This window comes from Solea solea, chromosome 19 (genome assembly GCF_958295425.1).
Source record: "Solea solea chromosome 19, fSolSol10.1, whole genome shotgun sequence".
NCBI classification, from domain to species: domain Eukaryota; kingdom Metazoa; phylum Chordata; class Actinopteri; order Pleuronectiformes; family Soleidae; genus Solea; species Solea solea.
In genome coordinates, this window is record NC_081152.1 from 19,184,793 (window position 1) to 19,199,270 (window position 14,478).

The window sequence follows — 14,478 nt, forward strand, 5'->3', positions numbered from 1 at the left end:
CGAGTTCACCGCGTTCCAGTTGGGAAACAAATATGGACGCAAACATATCTTGGGCTAGCCATTTTTTTAGTGATATCGGTCAATAACAACGCTCTCTACGTTTGTGCACAACATAACAACAGAACAATACTGTGTGTACGACTGATTTACTGTGTAACAAATACAACACAAGTGACTACAAATGGACAGTCTTGTATAGAGTACTTTAAAGGGATACTTAAAAGTATGTAAAAGTACAAGTTTCATACCAGAAAAATTACTTTGGTAGAAGTTGAAGTCACAATTACATAACATGTCATTTAGCAGACGCTTTTATCCAAAGCGACTTACAACGGTATTGAGTACAATCAGCCAGGGGTGGAGTCGAACTTGTGGCCATTGCGACCATGATGTCTTTCACACACAGCGTACCGGTCTTAACCACTGAGCCACTCCACCCCCCCAATTACTTAAGTAAAAGTCAGTACATGACATTTACTTAAGTATCAGAATTAATTTAATACATTTTCTAAAGCTCTATATAAATACAGACCATAATACCAACTCTTCCTCTGATTTTTTATGGAAAAAAATTAAGATTTATTGATCGACTGATTTTTATTCACAACCACAAGTTCTAGAGAAAAGCTTTGTGGGAGAAAAATGCTTTGTCGATGACCAGATGGCTTTTGAAATAATAACAATGACTCACACAGTTATTATTTATTATTTTATTTACAAAATTACTTATTTAATTTAATTGTTTTTTTTTCCATTCATCGTCATCATTTTCGTCACCTTGCTCTGTTTTTTTCCCAACTTAAATCTGATCCTGTGTTTTCCCCCACGGATGTTTTCCCTCAATCCTGATCTTAAATGGGAAGCACGCGGGGCGGAGACATCCCGGAAAATAAGAGTCACTGACCGGGACTTTAAATCTGAGACTTCTGATTGGTTTACAAAAATTGACTGACAGTTGTATATGACCAATCGTCACACAGCGTGCCACCACTGCTGACGTAAGCAGATCTATAAACAAACACGAGGCTGTGGAGCTATGACTGTCGGTCCATCCGCTCTGTTGTGAGATCGCTAAATGTGGCGCCGCGCCGCTGTGTCGCTTTGACGCGAGCGCCCGATGACGGGAAGTGGGTGGTCCCGCTCCAGAACAGGCACTTACCAGTCACTAATGGTGTTTCCAGCGACGCTAACTGGCTTTTTTTGATGGATGTGTGGAGTTAAACTGGCAAACAGGGATGTTAGTGAAGTAACACAGGGACAGTACAGCCGCTGACACTGAGGTGAGTGACTGTAACGTGCCAACACTGCTGCTAACACTGCTGCTGCTTTTCACTGATGAAACAACATGGCGTGGATGACACCGTTAGCCCTACTGCTAAATACTAAACTGTAGCACTGATGCTAATGTGCGCACTTATAATAACGTCGTTTAAAACTCCTTAACGTAAATTGTTGTTCGCTAACATCCACTAGCTCCTTGATTAGTGACGTATCTGCTGCGCTAACTGCTAAGCTAATCCTTGTTTTGTTTGGGCTTTTCCTTACATCCCCTATAGGTCAGAGGTCTCAAACTCGCGACTCGGGGGCCACTTGCGGCCCTCCTCCATCCATGAGTTATTTTTGCCGGGGTTTTTTTTATGTTTTCATAGTCATTTTGCATCATAAATACAAATTATTTTGAACTATTTTCTCATTCCATGTAAAAACAAACAGCTGTTTTCCCCTCTGGTCGCCAGGTCATTTTAGTTTAGTTTGAGACTCCTGCTACAGGTGACAGAGATTAGCAGTGTTATAGAAAAGTACCTTAAAGGGATATTAAGGTAGGGGAGTAAAAGTATCTTACCAGAAAATGACTTGGGTAGAAGTTGAAAAAGTTGAAAAAGAAAAAGTCTTAAAGTATATGACATTTACTGTACTTAAATAACCCTCCATCTGACCTCGACATTTCGTTGTGCAATACCAGCTGTATTATGACAAAACAGATGCTTTCCTTTCCTTTCCTTTCCTTAAGTATCGAAGTCATTGTCTTATATACAGTATAATGTACTCAAGTTTCAGAAGTTAGTGGACTAAAAGTACACAATTTATTTAGAAATTGTAGTGGAGTAAAAGCAAAAGTTGCTACAATTATAAATAACAAAGTAAAGTACAGATATGTACATTTTGTACTTAAGTACAATAACAAAGTATTTGTACTTTGTTACATTATAAATAAAAACAGTCATGTTATATTTTAGACAATTGCTGTCAAATCAAATTTAAGACCAGGTGTATTTAGGTAAAGTTAGTTTTGTTTCTTGCGGCTAACCCCTTCTGAGGCAATATTTTAAGAATACAATAAAACAAATTTTAGAGAAAGTGTTGTTATGATTTTATAATTATTTTCTGTTCAGGGTATTTGTATGTTTGCTATTATGTACAAATGACAATAATTAGTTACATACAAATTGGAATAAGAAATAAAAAAAAACAGTGCAGGGAGGATTATGAAGATAACTCGTCTAAAAGAAAATTTAATTTACAGCAAAAAAGGAAAAATAAAACAGATCCAAAGTTAATTCTCAGGCAACACTCTCAGGTGTCATGTGTACCTAATAAAGTGGTACCCACCATGTGATTGGCTGAATGGGTGTGGCCAGTGAGTGTATACCCTCTGTTTTTAATATTTATATTGCTGATTATTTTTCTTGACAGGGTGTAACTGTGAAAACCTTCCTTCTGTAACGTTGTTGTTGTTGTTATCTATGTCCCCAGCTCACCATCACATCACTATGGCATCTGTGGGATTTGTGCAGATGCTGCTGTTGGCTTGTTTTACCTCTGCTGTAGCTACTGCAGGTCAGTACCTTCTTCTTATATTTTTTACTATAGTATTACCACTGCTGTCAGTACTTAACCCATTTACAGCAGTCGTTCTGGGTGTTACGAATAAAAAAAGTTTAATTTACAGAAATTTTACAGAGTTCATTGCATATTTTATGTACAGGTAAAAAGGGCTATAATTATAGCCTGAATATGCCCAACCCTTCTGATTCACACAGATACTTTTCACAAGTATAGAAACAGTTGGAACAAACGTTATTCCAGACCTGTAATATTGTGAATATAGTTATCACTTTACGTGTTATGGCCGTGATCCCCCTTTGCTGTCTGCTGTGATTTATGGCAGTGGTTCTCAAATATTTTATTCCAAGTACCACCTGAGGAAATATTGAGCTCTTGAAGTAAATCGGCCGAGCTAAGTCAGCTACAGGCTTTTCACGGGGAGCAAGATTTATTCCCAATAAGATAATTTACTCTCTCATCGTCCTCCTCTTCCTCACATATAATTCACACACTGGTGAACACACACTCCTCCAAGTACCACCAGAGGAAGCTTGCGTAACAATGGTGGTACACGTACCACACTTGAGAACCCTGGATCTATGGTCAACCCCTATTCACCATTTTCACTTTTTATGGAAACAGCCTTTGAAGTTGGCAAACATATTCCACGTTACCTGATACATACATATATAGAGTTGCATAATGGGATTTGCGTAACATCAGCTACTGGAGCTCTGTTGTTATTCACAAGTTATAGACACATAGGTACTATACGTTGTTTGTCAACAAGGTACTACACCGATCGTCACTGTTTAACTGGATCTATCGTCATGTAAAGTTACACTCGGTGTCTGTGACACATTATTACTACAGGTGACAACACCTGTTTGGTTTTCCTGCTCTGACATGTCCGTGTGTCGGCTGTACTGTTTTCCAGGAGCCGTGCAGATTAAAAACACTGTTCTGTTTACTTTCAGTTGTCCTCACTGAGACATGTCCTTGAACTGTACTAAAATGCGAGGAATCAATTTCCTGCCCCGTTAAACATTGACAAAGATGATTGTTTTTTGTTTTCCTGTCTTTGCTGACTCTGTAATTTGAGGTCATTTGGGTTTCGTTTTGTGTATCAGTGCAGCACCCCCCCCCCCCCCCTTCACTGGAACTGGGAACAGCTTTTAGTTGGAACTACTTGGATTCTTGGGTAAAATCTGGCAGCAGAGGATGCCAGATTTCAATCTGATTTCACTTGGATTCTCTTGAATTCAAGCCATTCATGTGTTGTGACTATAAAGTCAGCTACCGTGTGAGTAACCACCATTAACACTATAGGGCTGGAAGGATAGTTTGGGGGTTGTTTTAGGTGCTGGCACAGAAGCAGCACTGACTGTGCACAGTGCTGAGAAATAACTGGAGCTAGACAGAACACCAGGAAAAACAGCATTTAGCAACATAACAAAGGGCTCACCTAATAAAATACACCTCACCTCTGGTGTATGCTGTATTATTAATATGTTTATTGCTTTGTTTGGCATCTTTTTTCCTCCCACACCAAAGTCCATAGAGAAAACCATCGAGTTTCACCTCCAGGAGCTGCTGCTCTGCTGCTGCTGCCTCATTTCGCTTTGCTTTGTTAGTGTCCTTCTGGTAAATCTAAACAAATATTTTCAAAATGCAGAAGTCACAAAATAACACATTTGGATTTACTGATGGAGAAAGTAGTGGATCGACAACTCCTGTGTGCTGTGATGTAAAAATCGCTCAATTTCTCTACGGATTTTGGTGTGGGGGATTTTCATTTTTGTAATTTGAGATTTCAATGCCCTCAGGCATTTACAAATGATGCACATTTCCTGATAGAAATGGCTGTGTTATGGCAAGATGAAGTGGAGAAACTTAAGATATCATAGACGTAGATTTGATTAGGTCAGTCTTTGCTGGTGTTTCCACGGTGGATCAACAAAATCATTGATTTTCTCTATGGGGCTTTGGTGTGGGAGGGAGAGAGTGGTTTTCAAACTTCAGTTTTCTGTTGGAAAAGTCTGTCTAACAGTGAGATGAAGCAGCAAACGTGTTCTTAAAATAATCCAGGCTTTAGCTGAAGTAGATTTTATCACATGAGCCATTTTGTTAAGTGGCCAAAATCATTTTCTTTGTGGCAGTCATGTCCTCACAGTGTCTCCTGCTCATCAGTGCAGTCAGTGTGAACAATGTGCCACCTGAACTATCCCCAACATTAAACTCAGAGCAAACCGAGCAGCAGACGTTCGTGTGGCTTTTGTGGGTTTTGCACTTCCTGCCACTTGACTGCGGGAGGAAGTGTCGTCTCAGTAATAAATTTAGGAAAGTTGTTTTGTCTGAGTTTTATTCTAATCACCACGTCTTCTTCTTCTTCTCCTGTCCCACCTCCAGGAAATTACAACCACTTGGTGACAGCGCCGCAGCCTCTGGTGGTCGAGATCGGCACCGACTTTAATGCCTCTTGCATGGTCGTCGTCACCGATGAAGTGACTGCCGACGACCTCTACTGGGCCCTGTCTCAGAAGACGGTACCCAAAGAGCAGTACACCAAGATCAACAGGACGACCCTGAACGTCACCGTCCACATCAGTGGAGAAGATAAGGAGTGGTTGTACTGTCGCTCTCGGGGGGTTTCACCCTACGTTGTCCTGAATGAAGGCAAATTTATGCACGCGATCTATCTTCGCAAAGCCTGTAAGTGTCTTTTTGCTCCATATGACAAAGAAATCATTTTGGTAATGGAAGAAAGAGATCATGAGTATGTGTTTTAATTCCAGATCCTCCGAAACAGCCAGAGAATGTGACCTGTATCGCTCTCCAGGACAAAAAAGTCATCTCCTCAACCGTCAAGTGTAACTGGGACACAGTGGGACGTCAAAGCAAAGACGTCGCTACTAAATACACGCTGAACTTCAATGTCATTGCGTGAGTACACTTCCCCGTGTGTTTGCTGCTTTATTTTGCTGTGAGACACACTTTCCCCACTGGAAACCGAAGGTTTTTGTCCCTTTTAGTGAAGCGCTCACACTCCCACGCCAAACTCCATAGAAGTAAATTGGCAGTTTTACATCGCAGCTCTCACTAGTTGTTGATCCATTTCTGCCTCATTCAGTCAGTTATAATGTAATGTTTTGTGATTTTAGGCATGAGAAAAACCTTCATTCATATTTACAGCCGTGACACAGCAGCTCCTGTGTCGCCCATAAGCCAAAAACACAGATTTTCTCTATGGACTTTGGTGTGGGAGGGGGGAAATTCCTCTTCAAGATAATAAAACTAATCTTCTTAACAGTTATTCCAACCAAACTGTGAGCACTAAGGAGAACAGCGCCTTGGTGAATCTGAGCGTTTTCCCACATTTTATGGATGTGGAGTTTTGGGTGGAGGCGCACAACGCACTTGGGATGGTTGCGTCTGAGCATCTGAGAAAAGACGCTGGGTGTTTGGGTGAGTCTTCTGTCGAACTGATGTAACATATTGCGTGCTTCGTGAGTAGTGTTGATGATGATGATGATGATGATGACAACGATGCCTCCTCTTCACCGCCTGTGTCACTGTAGTGAAAACAGATCCTCCAGCAGACGTCAAAGTCATCTCAGAGAAGACGTTTGCAACCTCCCTCCTCCTGAACTGGAGTCGTCCCATCAGTAAGGGATATGTCACCAAATTAACGTACGAAATCAGATTCTGCCAAAGTGGAGCTCACGAATGGACGTATGTAAGTACGAGGGGAAATCCCCTGCACCAGATTATATTAAAGATGATCACATTCATTTAGCCTTTAATGAAAGTTAAATGTCCAAGGCCTTATTGAACTTACCATTTATGATCTTTTTGCATACCAAAAAAAGATTCAGTTTTAATGATTTCTTTGTTATATTCAAGCATTAAACCCAGCTATATTGATTTCAGTGACATTGTTCTCTAGTAAAAGTTGTTGCTGTTGTCGTTTAGGTTCCTCCTGGTGACATCGCAGATGACATAGAGTCCTTCAGACTCCAGAAACTTCAGCCACACAAGGTTTACGTGTCTCAGATCCGCTGCAAAACAGATAAAGCGCGCTGCCCTTACTGGAGCGAATGGAGCACCAACGCCACCAAGAGGACGCCGGAGGACCGTGAGTTTGATGGAAAACTTGATGACTTTTTTTCTCGTACGGTGAATTGTTAAATAGCTCTGTTTTGGTTTTCTCTGTCTCAGGACCAACGAGTAAACCAGATTTATGGAAGAAAGTTTATGAGGGCGTCGGCGAACGACGAGTGCAGATTATCTGTAAGGTAAATGAATTCAATTTCTGATACAGTGTCGGGACGTTTATGTCGCCTGGAGCGACTGATGTTTCACGTGCATTCTCTTCAAGACTGTTTGAAAATGTAAAACTTGTTCTTCCAGGATCCCGTTTTCGCCAACGGGAGGATCACCCACTTTGACGTGAAGGTTCAAGAACAGAAGGATAAAACCTGGCGTGGGAGCTCAGAGGGGGAGAGTTTCCCAGTCAACAGGTCAGACGGCGACGCCGCGCACAGGACCATCACCCTCGTGAAGGAGATATACCTGGAAGACCAGAAATCCCTGCGAGTGTCCATCGCCGCGGTCAACTCTGTGGGGAAGTCGCCCCTGGCGTCGCTATCCATCCCAGACAAGGCACACGGTAGGTTTCCATGGTGACGCTGAGCGGTGACATTTTGTGCATTGACGGCGAGGAAGCTCTTGGTCCATTTCTAAACTCTGAAACTGAACCAAGAACAGAAAAAGTCTTCATACACACAAAACTGACTGTAAACAGTGTCGTATGTATGCCAGGCCTGTATGTGGCGCTGTGAGACCACCGAGTACAAACTCCAAACACAAGAAGACGATGATGATGATAAAGACAAACCATGACTTCATCATTTTCCCAAAGTTGTGTGTTAGGCGTATACGATATGATGCGATACAAAACTTAGTGATTTGTAACCGTGTTTAACATAAATGATGATGGTGTTGTGTGTGTGTGTGTGTGTGTGTGTCGCAGAGCTCCCCCCGGTGGAGGATCTGAGGGCGTGGCCTATCGACGGCCAGATGTGGGTGGAGTGGAAGCCGCACTACAGCACACGGAGTGACAGAGTGACGGAGTATGTGGTGCAGTGGGTCAGCGGCGATGTCCTGGACTGGCAGAGGGAAAACAGAAGTACCAGACTCACGGTTATTAAAGGTAAGGCATTGCACCGTGAAAGCGTCCGTTCACTGTAACTCTGTGAGTGGTTGGCTGTATTAAAGCGTGCGTTAATTCAACTCTTTATGTCACATGAAGACCACCTGCCGAAGTTCGTGTGCTACACTGTGTCCGTGTATCCGGTGTATTCTGGATGGACGGGGAAGCCGGCCAGTGTGCAAGTGTTTCAGGAACAAGGAGGTGAGACGACGCACATTTTTCCAACTACACAGGATGATAAAACATCATTTAAATTGGTCAATGAGTAAATAAGCCATCACTGAGAGGACGGCTGCCAACAGGGAAGTAAGAGAAATGGATTTCAGCCACTTAACCAAAGGCTTAAGGTTTAACTGTTCTTTAACTGAAAATCTGGTGTCTGTGTGAATAGTTTAAGAGTGTTTTTTTTTGTGTGAATCCTTTGTGGTTGCAGCTCCACTCCAAGGCCCAGTTGTTAGCCTAAACAACAAGCCGCAGCGCAACGAGGCGGAGCTGGTGTGGACGGAGATCCCTCCAGACAGACGACAAGGCTTCATCACAGGCTACACCATATTCTACAGCAGCGGGCGTGAAACCCTCAGTATGTTGCCGGCCGCACGGTGTCACGCCGACTCGTTCACGCGGAAGGTCGTTCCGTTCGCTGATCTTCTGTTTTTTTGTCCGTTGGCAGCCGTGGTCGTTCCTCCCAACGTCACCACCTACAAACTGACGTCACTGACGGGCAACACCAAGTACGACGTGTGGGTCAGCGCGTCCACCGTCGTAAACTCCACCCAAGGATCCCGTCACTCGTTTACCACTACGAAATATGGTGAACATCACATTTAACAAGAATAATAATAAGTAGTACAAATTGCTGTGTATTTTATGTCGTACGACAAACGTGTTGGTCGAGTTTGCTCATTTACGCAGGGTGCAAATCGCCAAAATTGAAAATGGCTGACTTGAGTTGAGTTGAGGCCATGACATCTACCCACCAAGTTTCAGGAAATTCAGTGGAACTCAATTCAGCCTCTGTTTTCACCTTAGGGGGCACTATAGAGCCCTTGAGCAATGCACGGGTCTGGGAACTCTTTCGCCACACCTGGCCTCCATGCCAAGTTTCAAGAGTTGATTGTTTGAACATGTTAACCTGCTCAAACATGACCGACGCCAGGGGCCGCTAATGTACTATAATATAATAAAACACAAACCTTTGACGTTTATTGATGGATTGATCTATTGTCTCTTTCAGCATCAGGAGAGATTGAGCTCATCGTGGTCGGAGTGAGTCTGGGATTCCTGTTTTTCGTCATCATGACGATGCTGCTCTGCATCTACAAGAAAGACGTGTAAGTTAAATCACACTCGGCTCACGTCGCGTTCATGTTCAGCCTGACTCATGGTCACACGCATGACACCGGAAGCTTTTTTGTTTACGTCTCTATATTTGTGTTTATGGTCGTGCACTGGTGTTAACATTTCACACCATCGACCTGCTGGTGAACTGTTCTCCATGAGTCTGTTCTGTGTTCAGTCCAGTTCATTTATAAAGCACATTTAAAAACAACAACAGACGACCAAAGTAAAATAAACTGACGGAAAAGTAAGACATAAAACACGTGCGTAGACAGAGTGCAGAACTCTCAAATGTAAAAGAAGAAAACATATTTAAAAGAGGTTTAAAATTAGACAGTGAAGGAAGAGGAACTGCCTTATTTGTCATTTGTCATGAACTTTAAAAGCCCGATCGCCTCTGAGCTTCAGCCGCGATTTAGAAACGACTAAATTCAAGCAGTTGCACCCAGACTTTTACATCACGCTGCTTAAATTGTGTTGATTCTTTTTTGTAAAAAAAAGCAGCAGCTTTGTAAACAGGCTGTCTTTTATATTTTATGTACGTTATTATTGCTCTGTCTTTAGTATTTTAAAGTTCCTATTATTAAGTATTTTGTGATTTTTAACCCAATAAAGGTGCTATATTAACAAAGGTTTACTCACTTAAGAGCCGCTGATCTTAGAGAACGCTGGCGTATCTTCAAACTTCCTCCATTTCATTGAATTTTGATTTGAAAAATGACAGCGAGGAAGACGAGACAGCAGGGTGTGTGCGAGAGGGAATGTGATGACACCAGGTGGACAAACCATAGACAAATGTCTCGGAACATCGAGTCAAAACAGGCTTTAGAATGACAATTTGTGCTGTACACTGTATCATTATTATTATGAAGATTTTAATCTGTGTGTCCCTCGTCCACAAGCTGATAAATGTCTCTTTCCTCTCTGTCGCAGCATAAAGAGAAACTTCTGGCCTCAGATTCCAAACCCTGGAGAGAGCACCATCAGAAACTGGTCTCCGGACTATCCTTTAAGAGTAAGAACCTCGACTGACGCACGACTCGGCAGCGGCCTCTGCTGGCTGTCACACACATGGTGTCACACTTGTCTTCCAGTTGTCACAGCTGTGTTGGACTAGATAATATGTGGGAGCAGTTCTGTCCCCGTGAACACACGTCCTGACCATTAACAGTAGCTTTTATTTGTTATTTTGAGACGTGGTCCAAACTGCTCATACACAGATTAACTGATAACTCACTGATTATAAATCTTAAATCTGTGTTAATTTGAGAATATGTTCACTGGTCTATCTGCCTGTTACACAGACTTCTGTGTACTGAGGTCTGTGTCCCTCTTCCACACCAAAGTCCATAGAGAAAAACGTCAATTTTACATCACAGCCCACAGGGGTTGTTGATCCACTGTTGCCTCCGTCACTAAGTTCAAAGGTGTTATTTTTCTGGTCTCTGTGTTTGAAATACTTGTTGTTCATGTTTACCCAAAAACACAAAATTGACAAATCACGGAGCCATGGGCCGAGCAGCTCCTGTGTCCCTGTGAGCTAAAATCTATGATTTTCCCTATGGACTTTGGTGTGGGGGAGTGATCAGTTTTGTCTAATTGGGAAATGAAGTGCCAAATATATTCCTAAAATACAAAACCTTAGATTTTAGTTACAGTGATCAGTTTTTCCTTGTCCCTCTCTCAGGCTGGTACCTCAGTGCCTCATACAACCACACTTCACCTGGATTAACAAGGTTTTGTCTCCCTCTACAGGCAGAGACACCAAAGGAGAACTGTATGTCTGGCATCAGTGTGCTGGACATGGACGCGAGCGACGGGAAGAGCGTGTTCGAGGAGGACAAGGCCGTCCTCCCTCTGAAGAAAGACAAGTACCTGTCCGAGGAGCACAGCAGCGGCATCGGCGGCTCCTCCTGCATGTCCTCGCCTCGCCAGAGCGTGTCCGACAGCGACGAGGGCGGCGACATGGTGGACACCACGGCCAGCACCGTGCAGTACTCCTCAGTGGTGGCTTCTAGCGGCTACAAGGGTCAGACTCCGAGCTCTCAGGCGCCGTCACAGGCCGTGTTCTCGCGCTCCGAGTCCACGCAGCCCCTGCTGGACTCTGAGGAGAACCCAGACGTGCAGGACGGCAGCCGCCAGTGTTTCTTCCGACATGCGGCGGGGAACCAGGACAACTTTAACCAGCTGCTGGAGGCGGAGCAGCCGGAGGAGCTGGAGACTCTGTCCTTCTGTCCACTGGAGGAGGACGCCGCCGCCACCGAGCAGACACCCACCGAGGAGCCTTCCTCCGAGCGGCGGCATCCGTCGGCGCTGTCCAGCTACATGCCTCAGCTGGGAGGCTACAGGCCGCAGTGAGGACACGTGTGCGCGCGCACGAGACGGAACTCTGTAAAAATACTCGCTTGTAGGTCATTAGCTTTAAAAAAAATCAATTTAACGACATACTGGACACTTCCCGCTGCACGGCACACGACACAGGATACATTCCAGAATGTCCGCTGGTGTGAGCTGCTGTGGCGCCCTCCTGTGGAGGTGCAACAGCACGGTGTGTTGTTAGCTGACGTACGTACACGTATATACACTGCACATGAATGTAACGTGACACGTTCTGCTGATGAAACGTCGCCGCATGTTCAGATAAAACAAACAAACGTTAAGCTGCCTTTAAACAAACTGAATCGCAGTCATGTGACATTTGTAGCATCAAGGGAGGAGCCCACGCGGCCGTTTACCGTCAAAAATCACTTAATCACATATTGTTTTTAAGGTGAAGGCAAAGAACGATATGATCCACAACGAAGCTCAGGCTGGAGAGAGAGACACGTGCACTTTTAAACGTCCTGTGAGCGATTTTAGCAGCTGTGTGGACAAATTTTAAGATAAAAGAAGACGCAAACAAAACAGCAAAGTGTTTTAAAAACATTTGCCACTGAGGCTGCAACTAATCCTTCATTCATTTCATTATCGATTCATCATTTTGGCCCAAAAAATGTAAATCAAACCAGAAAATATTCACATTTACGAAGATGAAAAATCGGAAAGCTTTGTTAAAATTATTGAAAAAAACATAGTTTAGATTAATTTAGTTACTGATCGATAATTGAATAATAATCTAATATGACGGAATCAGACCTGACATCAGTATTGGTTATGATATTGAGTTAGGGCTGGACTGGACAGATTATTTGATTTCATCGATTTCTAAGTTAATCATCAATGTTTGTCCTGATTTTTCAGCCTCTTAAAGCATCGACATTTCCCAGAAATCATTCATGGACGACACTGATCGTCATTTTCTCACATTTCATGGTCCAAACAAATACTGGATTTAAAAAAATGATGTGTCCCAACGTGAAATAGTGTTGAGGAGTTAAATCTTGGATAACGGGAACTGATCAAATACTTTCACGATGATATCAGAGGAGAGGAGGTCAGTGGCGGTGAAGCTGGAGACCAAACACGGGGAGAGGGAACACGGACTGATCATGTGACTGAAGCGCCACGTGACAGTGGTCTTTGTCATATTCAGTGTTTTCCTCATGCGTCCGTCCGTCATTATTTCGTGTACGTCCACAGCAGAGCTTCAAACCATCCTGAATTATTATTTTTTTAAATATATGAAGCTTTTTTATATTTTTTGTTTTACCGAGAGAAATGTATAATATTGGTGTGTTCCATTTACACCAGAAGTGGGAATTTACGTCATTCACGGACACACACACACACACAGACACTAATGTATCTCGGGCTAGCTGTCGTTAGCCACACCAGTCGATAACGAAGATATTTCACAAACAACTTACTATAGAAACACATGAAAACTGAAAGAGTTCTGAATGCAGAAGAGAGAAGTGCAATTATAACAGTAGCAGTGTGGCAGCCATCTTAGAACCCCACGTCAGGGTTTGTGAGGGAGTTGGAAATTCAGCCGACTTCCAACCACAACTGGAACGCATCCGTAAGACTTGAGGAAACTGAACCACATGACGGTGGACCCAGTTTTATCATATGCTGTTGTTTTTTTTTGCATTTCAGTGTGAATGATGGACTTTATTTTTAAGGATAAGGAACAATATCCATGTGTGGATGAGGCATCAATAGCCCCCAAAAAACACAACACCACTTTTAATTTCAATTTTCTTACAGCCTTGAGCTTCCTCCTCCGCAAGTGTTTTTATTGAAACGTGGAGGCAGCAAGCGCGCCTTCAACATGTAAACGTCAGAGGTCAAGTATTTATCGGCTCCTGTCAATAGTTATCAATATGAAATAAATGTTTTAACTGACACCGCTCACTGTCTGCTTCTCTGTTCTTTAATCGTTTAATTGTCACTATCTAAAGTTGATATGGTAGTCTGGTTAAGTCTACAACATCTGTATATCGCAGTAAATACAGCTTTTTCCCCCCCTAACAGGAAACTGGAGTTTGTGATGCTCTTGTCGAGGTTCACGCTCCCGCACCAAACCCCATAGAGAAAATCTGCAATTTAACATGTGGCAGCACACAGGAGTCGTGGGCCCACCGCTGCCTCTGTCAGTGAGTTCACATTATGTTCTCCCACGACTTCGGCGTTTGAAATCCTTCCCTCACGTTTACCTCGGTGACACAAACTCGACAGAAGACGCAGCTGTCGAGCAGCAGCTCCTGTGTCTCTGTGAGCTAAACATGCTGATTTTCACTATGGGGTTTGGTGCAGCAGAGTGACACACACACAATTTTCAGGTTCCTGTTTAATGGTGAGACACAGCAGTGAATCCACTTTCATCTTTTTAAGATAATTGTAGATATTTAAGCTGATATGTTCCCTTGTGTCTGGCAGCCATGTTTTCACTCTGGCCTACACAGGTTGTGGGAAAAGATGAATTCAAAATGTAAATCATCACATTAGTGTTGATTTATACAGCAGAAACAATGACATTGTTCAAATAAAAAGACACAATGTGCAGTGTTTACTGTAATGCATTTAAATATGTGTATTATAATAGTAATAATGTCAGTGAGTGTGGATCTGCAGATGTGATGAAGAGCCCAGCTCCTCCTCCTCCTGTCTCTTTAACAGAGGTAATCTCAGGACAGGGAGGGGGGGTGGATGGGTTCAAT

General features: G+C 43.1%; 1 protein-coding gene across 2 annotated transcripts; it reads left to right on the top strand.

The window, feature by feature from the left end:
• The first annotated feature begins 1,060 nt into the window (after positions 1-1,060).
• il6st (interleukin 6 cytokine family signal transduce) lies at positions 1,061-13,665 on the top strand. 2 transcript variants are annotated; one of them, XM_058616711.1, is made up of 17 exons: positions 1,061-1,280; positions 2,695-2,713; positions 2,746-2,838; positions 5,236-5,538; positions 5,622-5,769; positions 6,137-6,291; positions 6,405-6,562; positions 6,799-6,961; positions 7,045-7,121; positions 7,237-7,495; positions 7,859-8,038; positions 8,138-8,239; positions 8,472-8,618; positions 8,709-8,849; positions 9,273-9,369; positions 10,310-10,391; positions 11,132-13,665. In XM_058616711.1, exons 3-17 carry the CDS (start codon positions 2,772-2,774, stop codon positions 11,732-11,734), a joined length of 2,682 nt encoding a protein of 893 aa, XP_058472694.1. In that variant the 5' UTR covers positions 1,061-1,280; positions 2,695-2,713; positions 2,746-2,771; the 3' UTR covers positions 11,735-13,665. The 2 variants fall into 2 exon arrangements, with proteins under 2 accessions (XP_058472694.1, XP_058472693.1); XM_058616710.1 differs by lacking the exon at positions 2,695-2,713 and having other exon boundaries at positions 2,755-2,838.
• The last annotated feature ends 813 nt before the right edge of the window (positions 13,666-14,478 follow it).

Bases quoted from the DNA above. Each gene is read 5' to 3' on its own strand.
- il6st (XM_058616711.1), top strand. From the start codon at position 2,772: ATGGCATCTGTGGGATTTGTGCAGATGCTGCTGTTGGCTTGTTTTACC. The intron at 5,539-5,621 runs GTAAGTGTCTTT...TTTTAATTCCAG, and splicing joins GATCTATCTTCGCAAAGCCT to ATCCTCCGAAACAGCCAGAG. The intron at 8,240-8,471 runs GTGAGACGACGC...TTGTGGTTGCAG, and splicing joins AGTGTTTCAGGAACAAGGAG to CTCCACTCCAAGGCCCAGTT.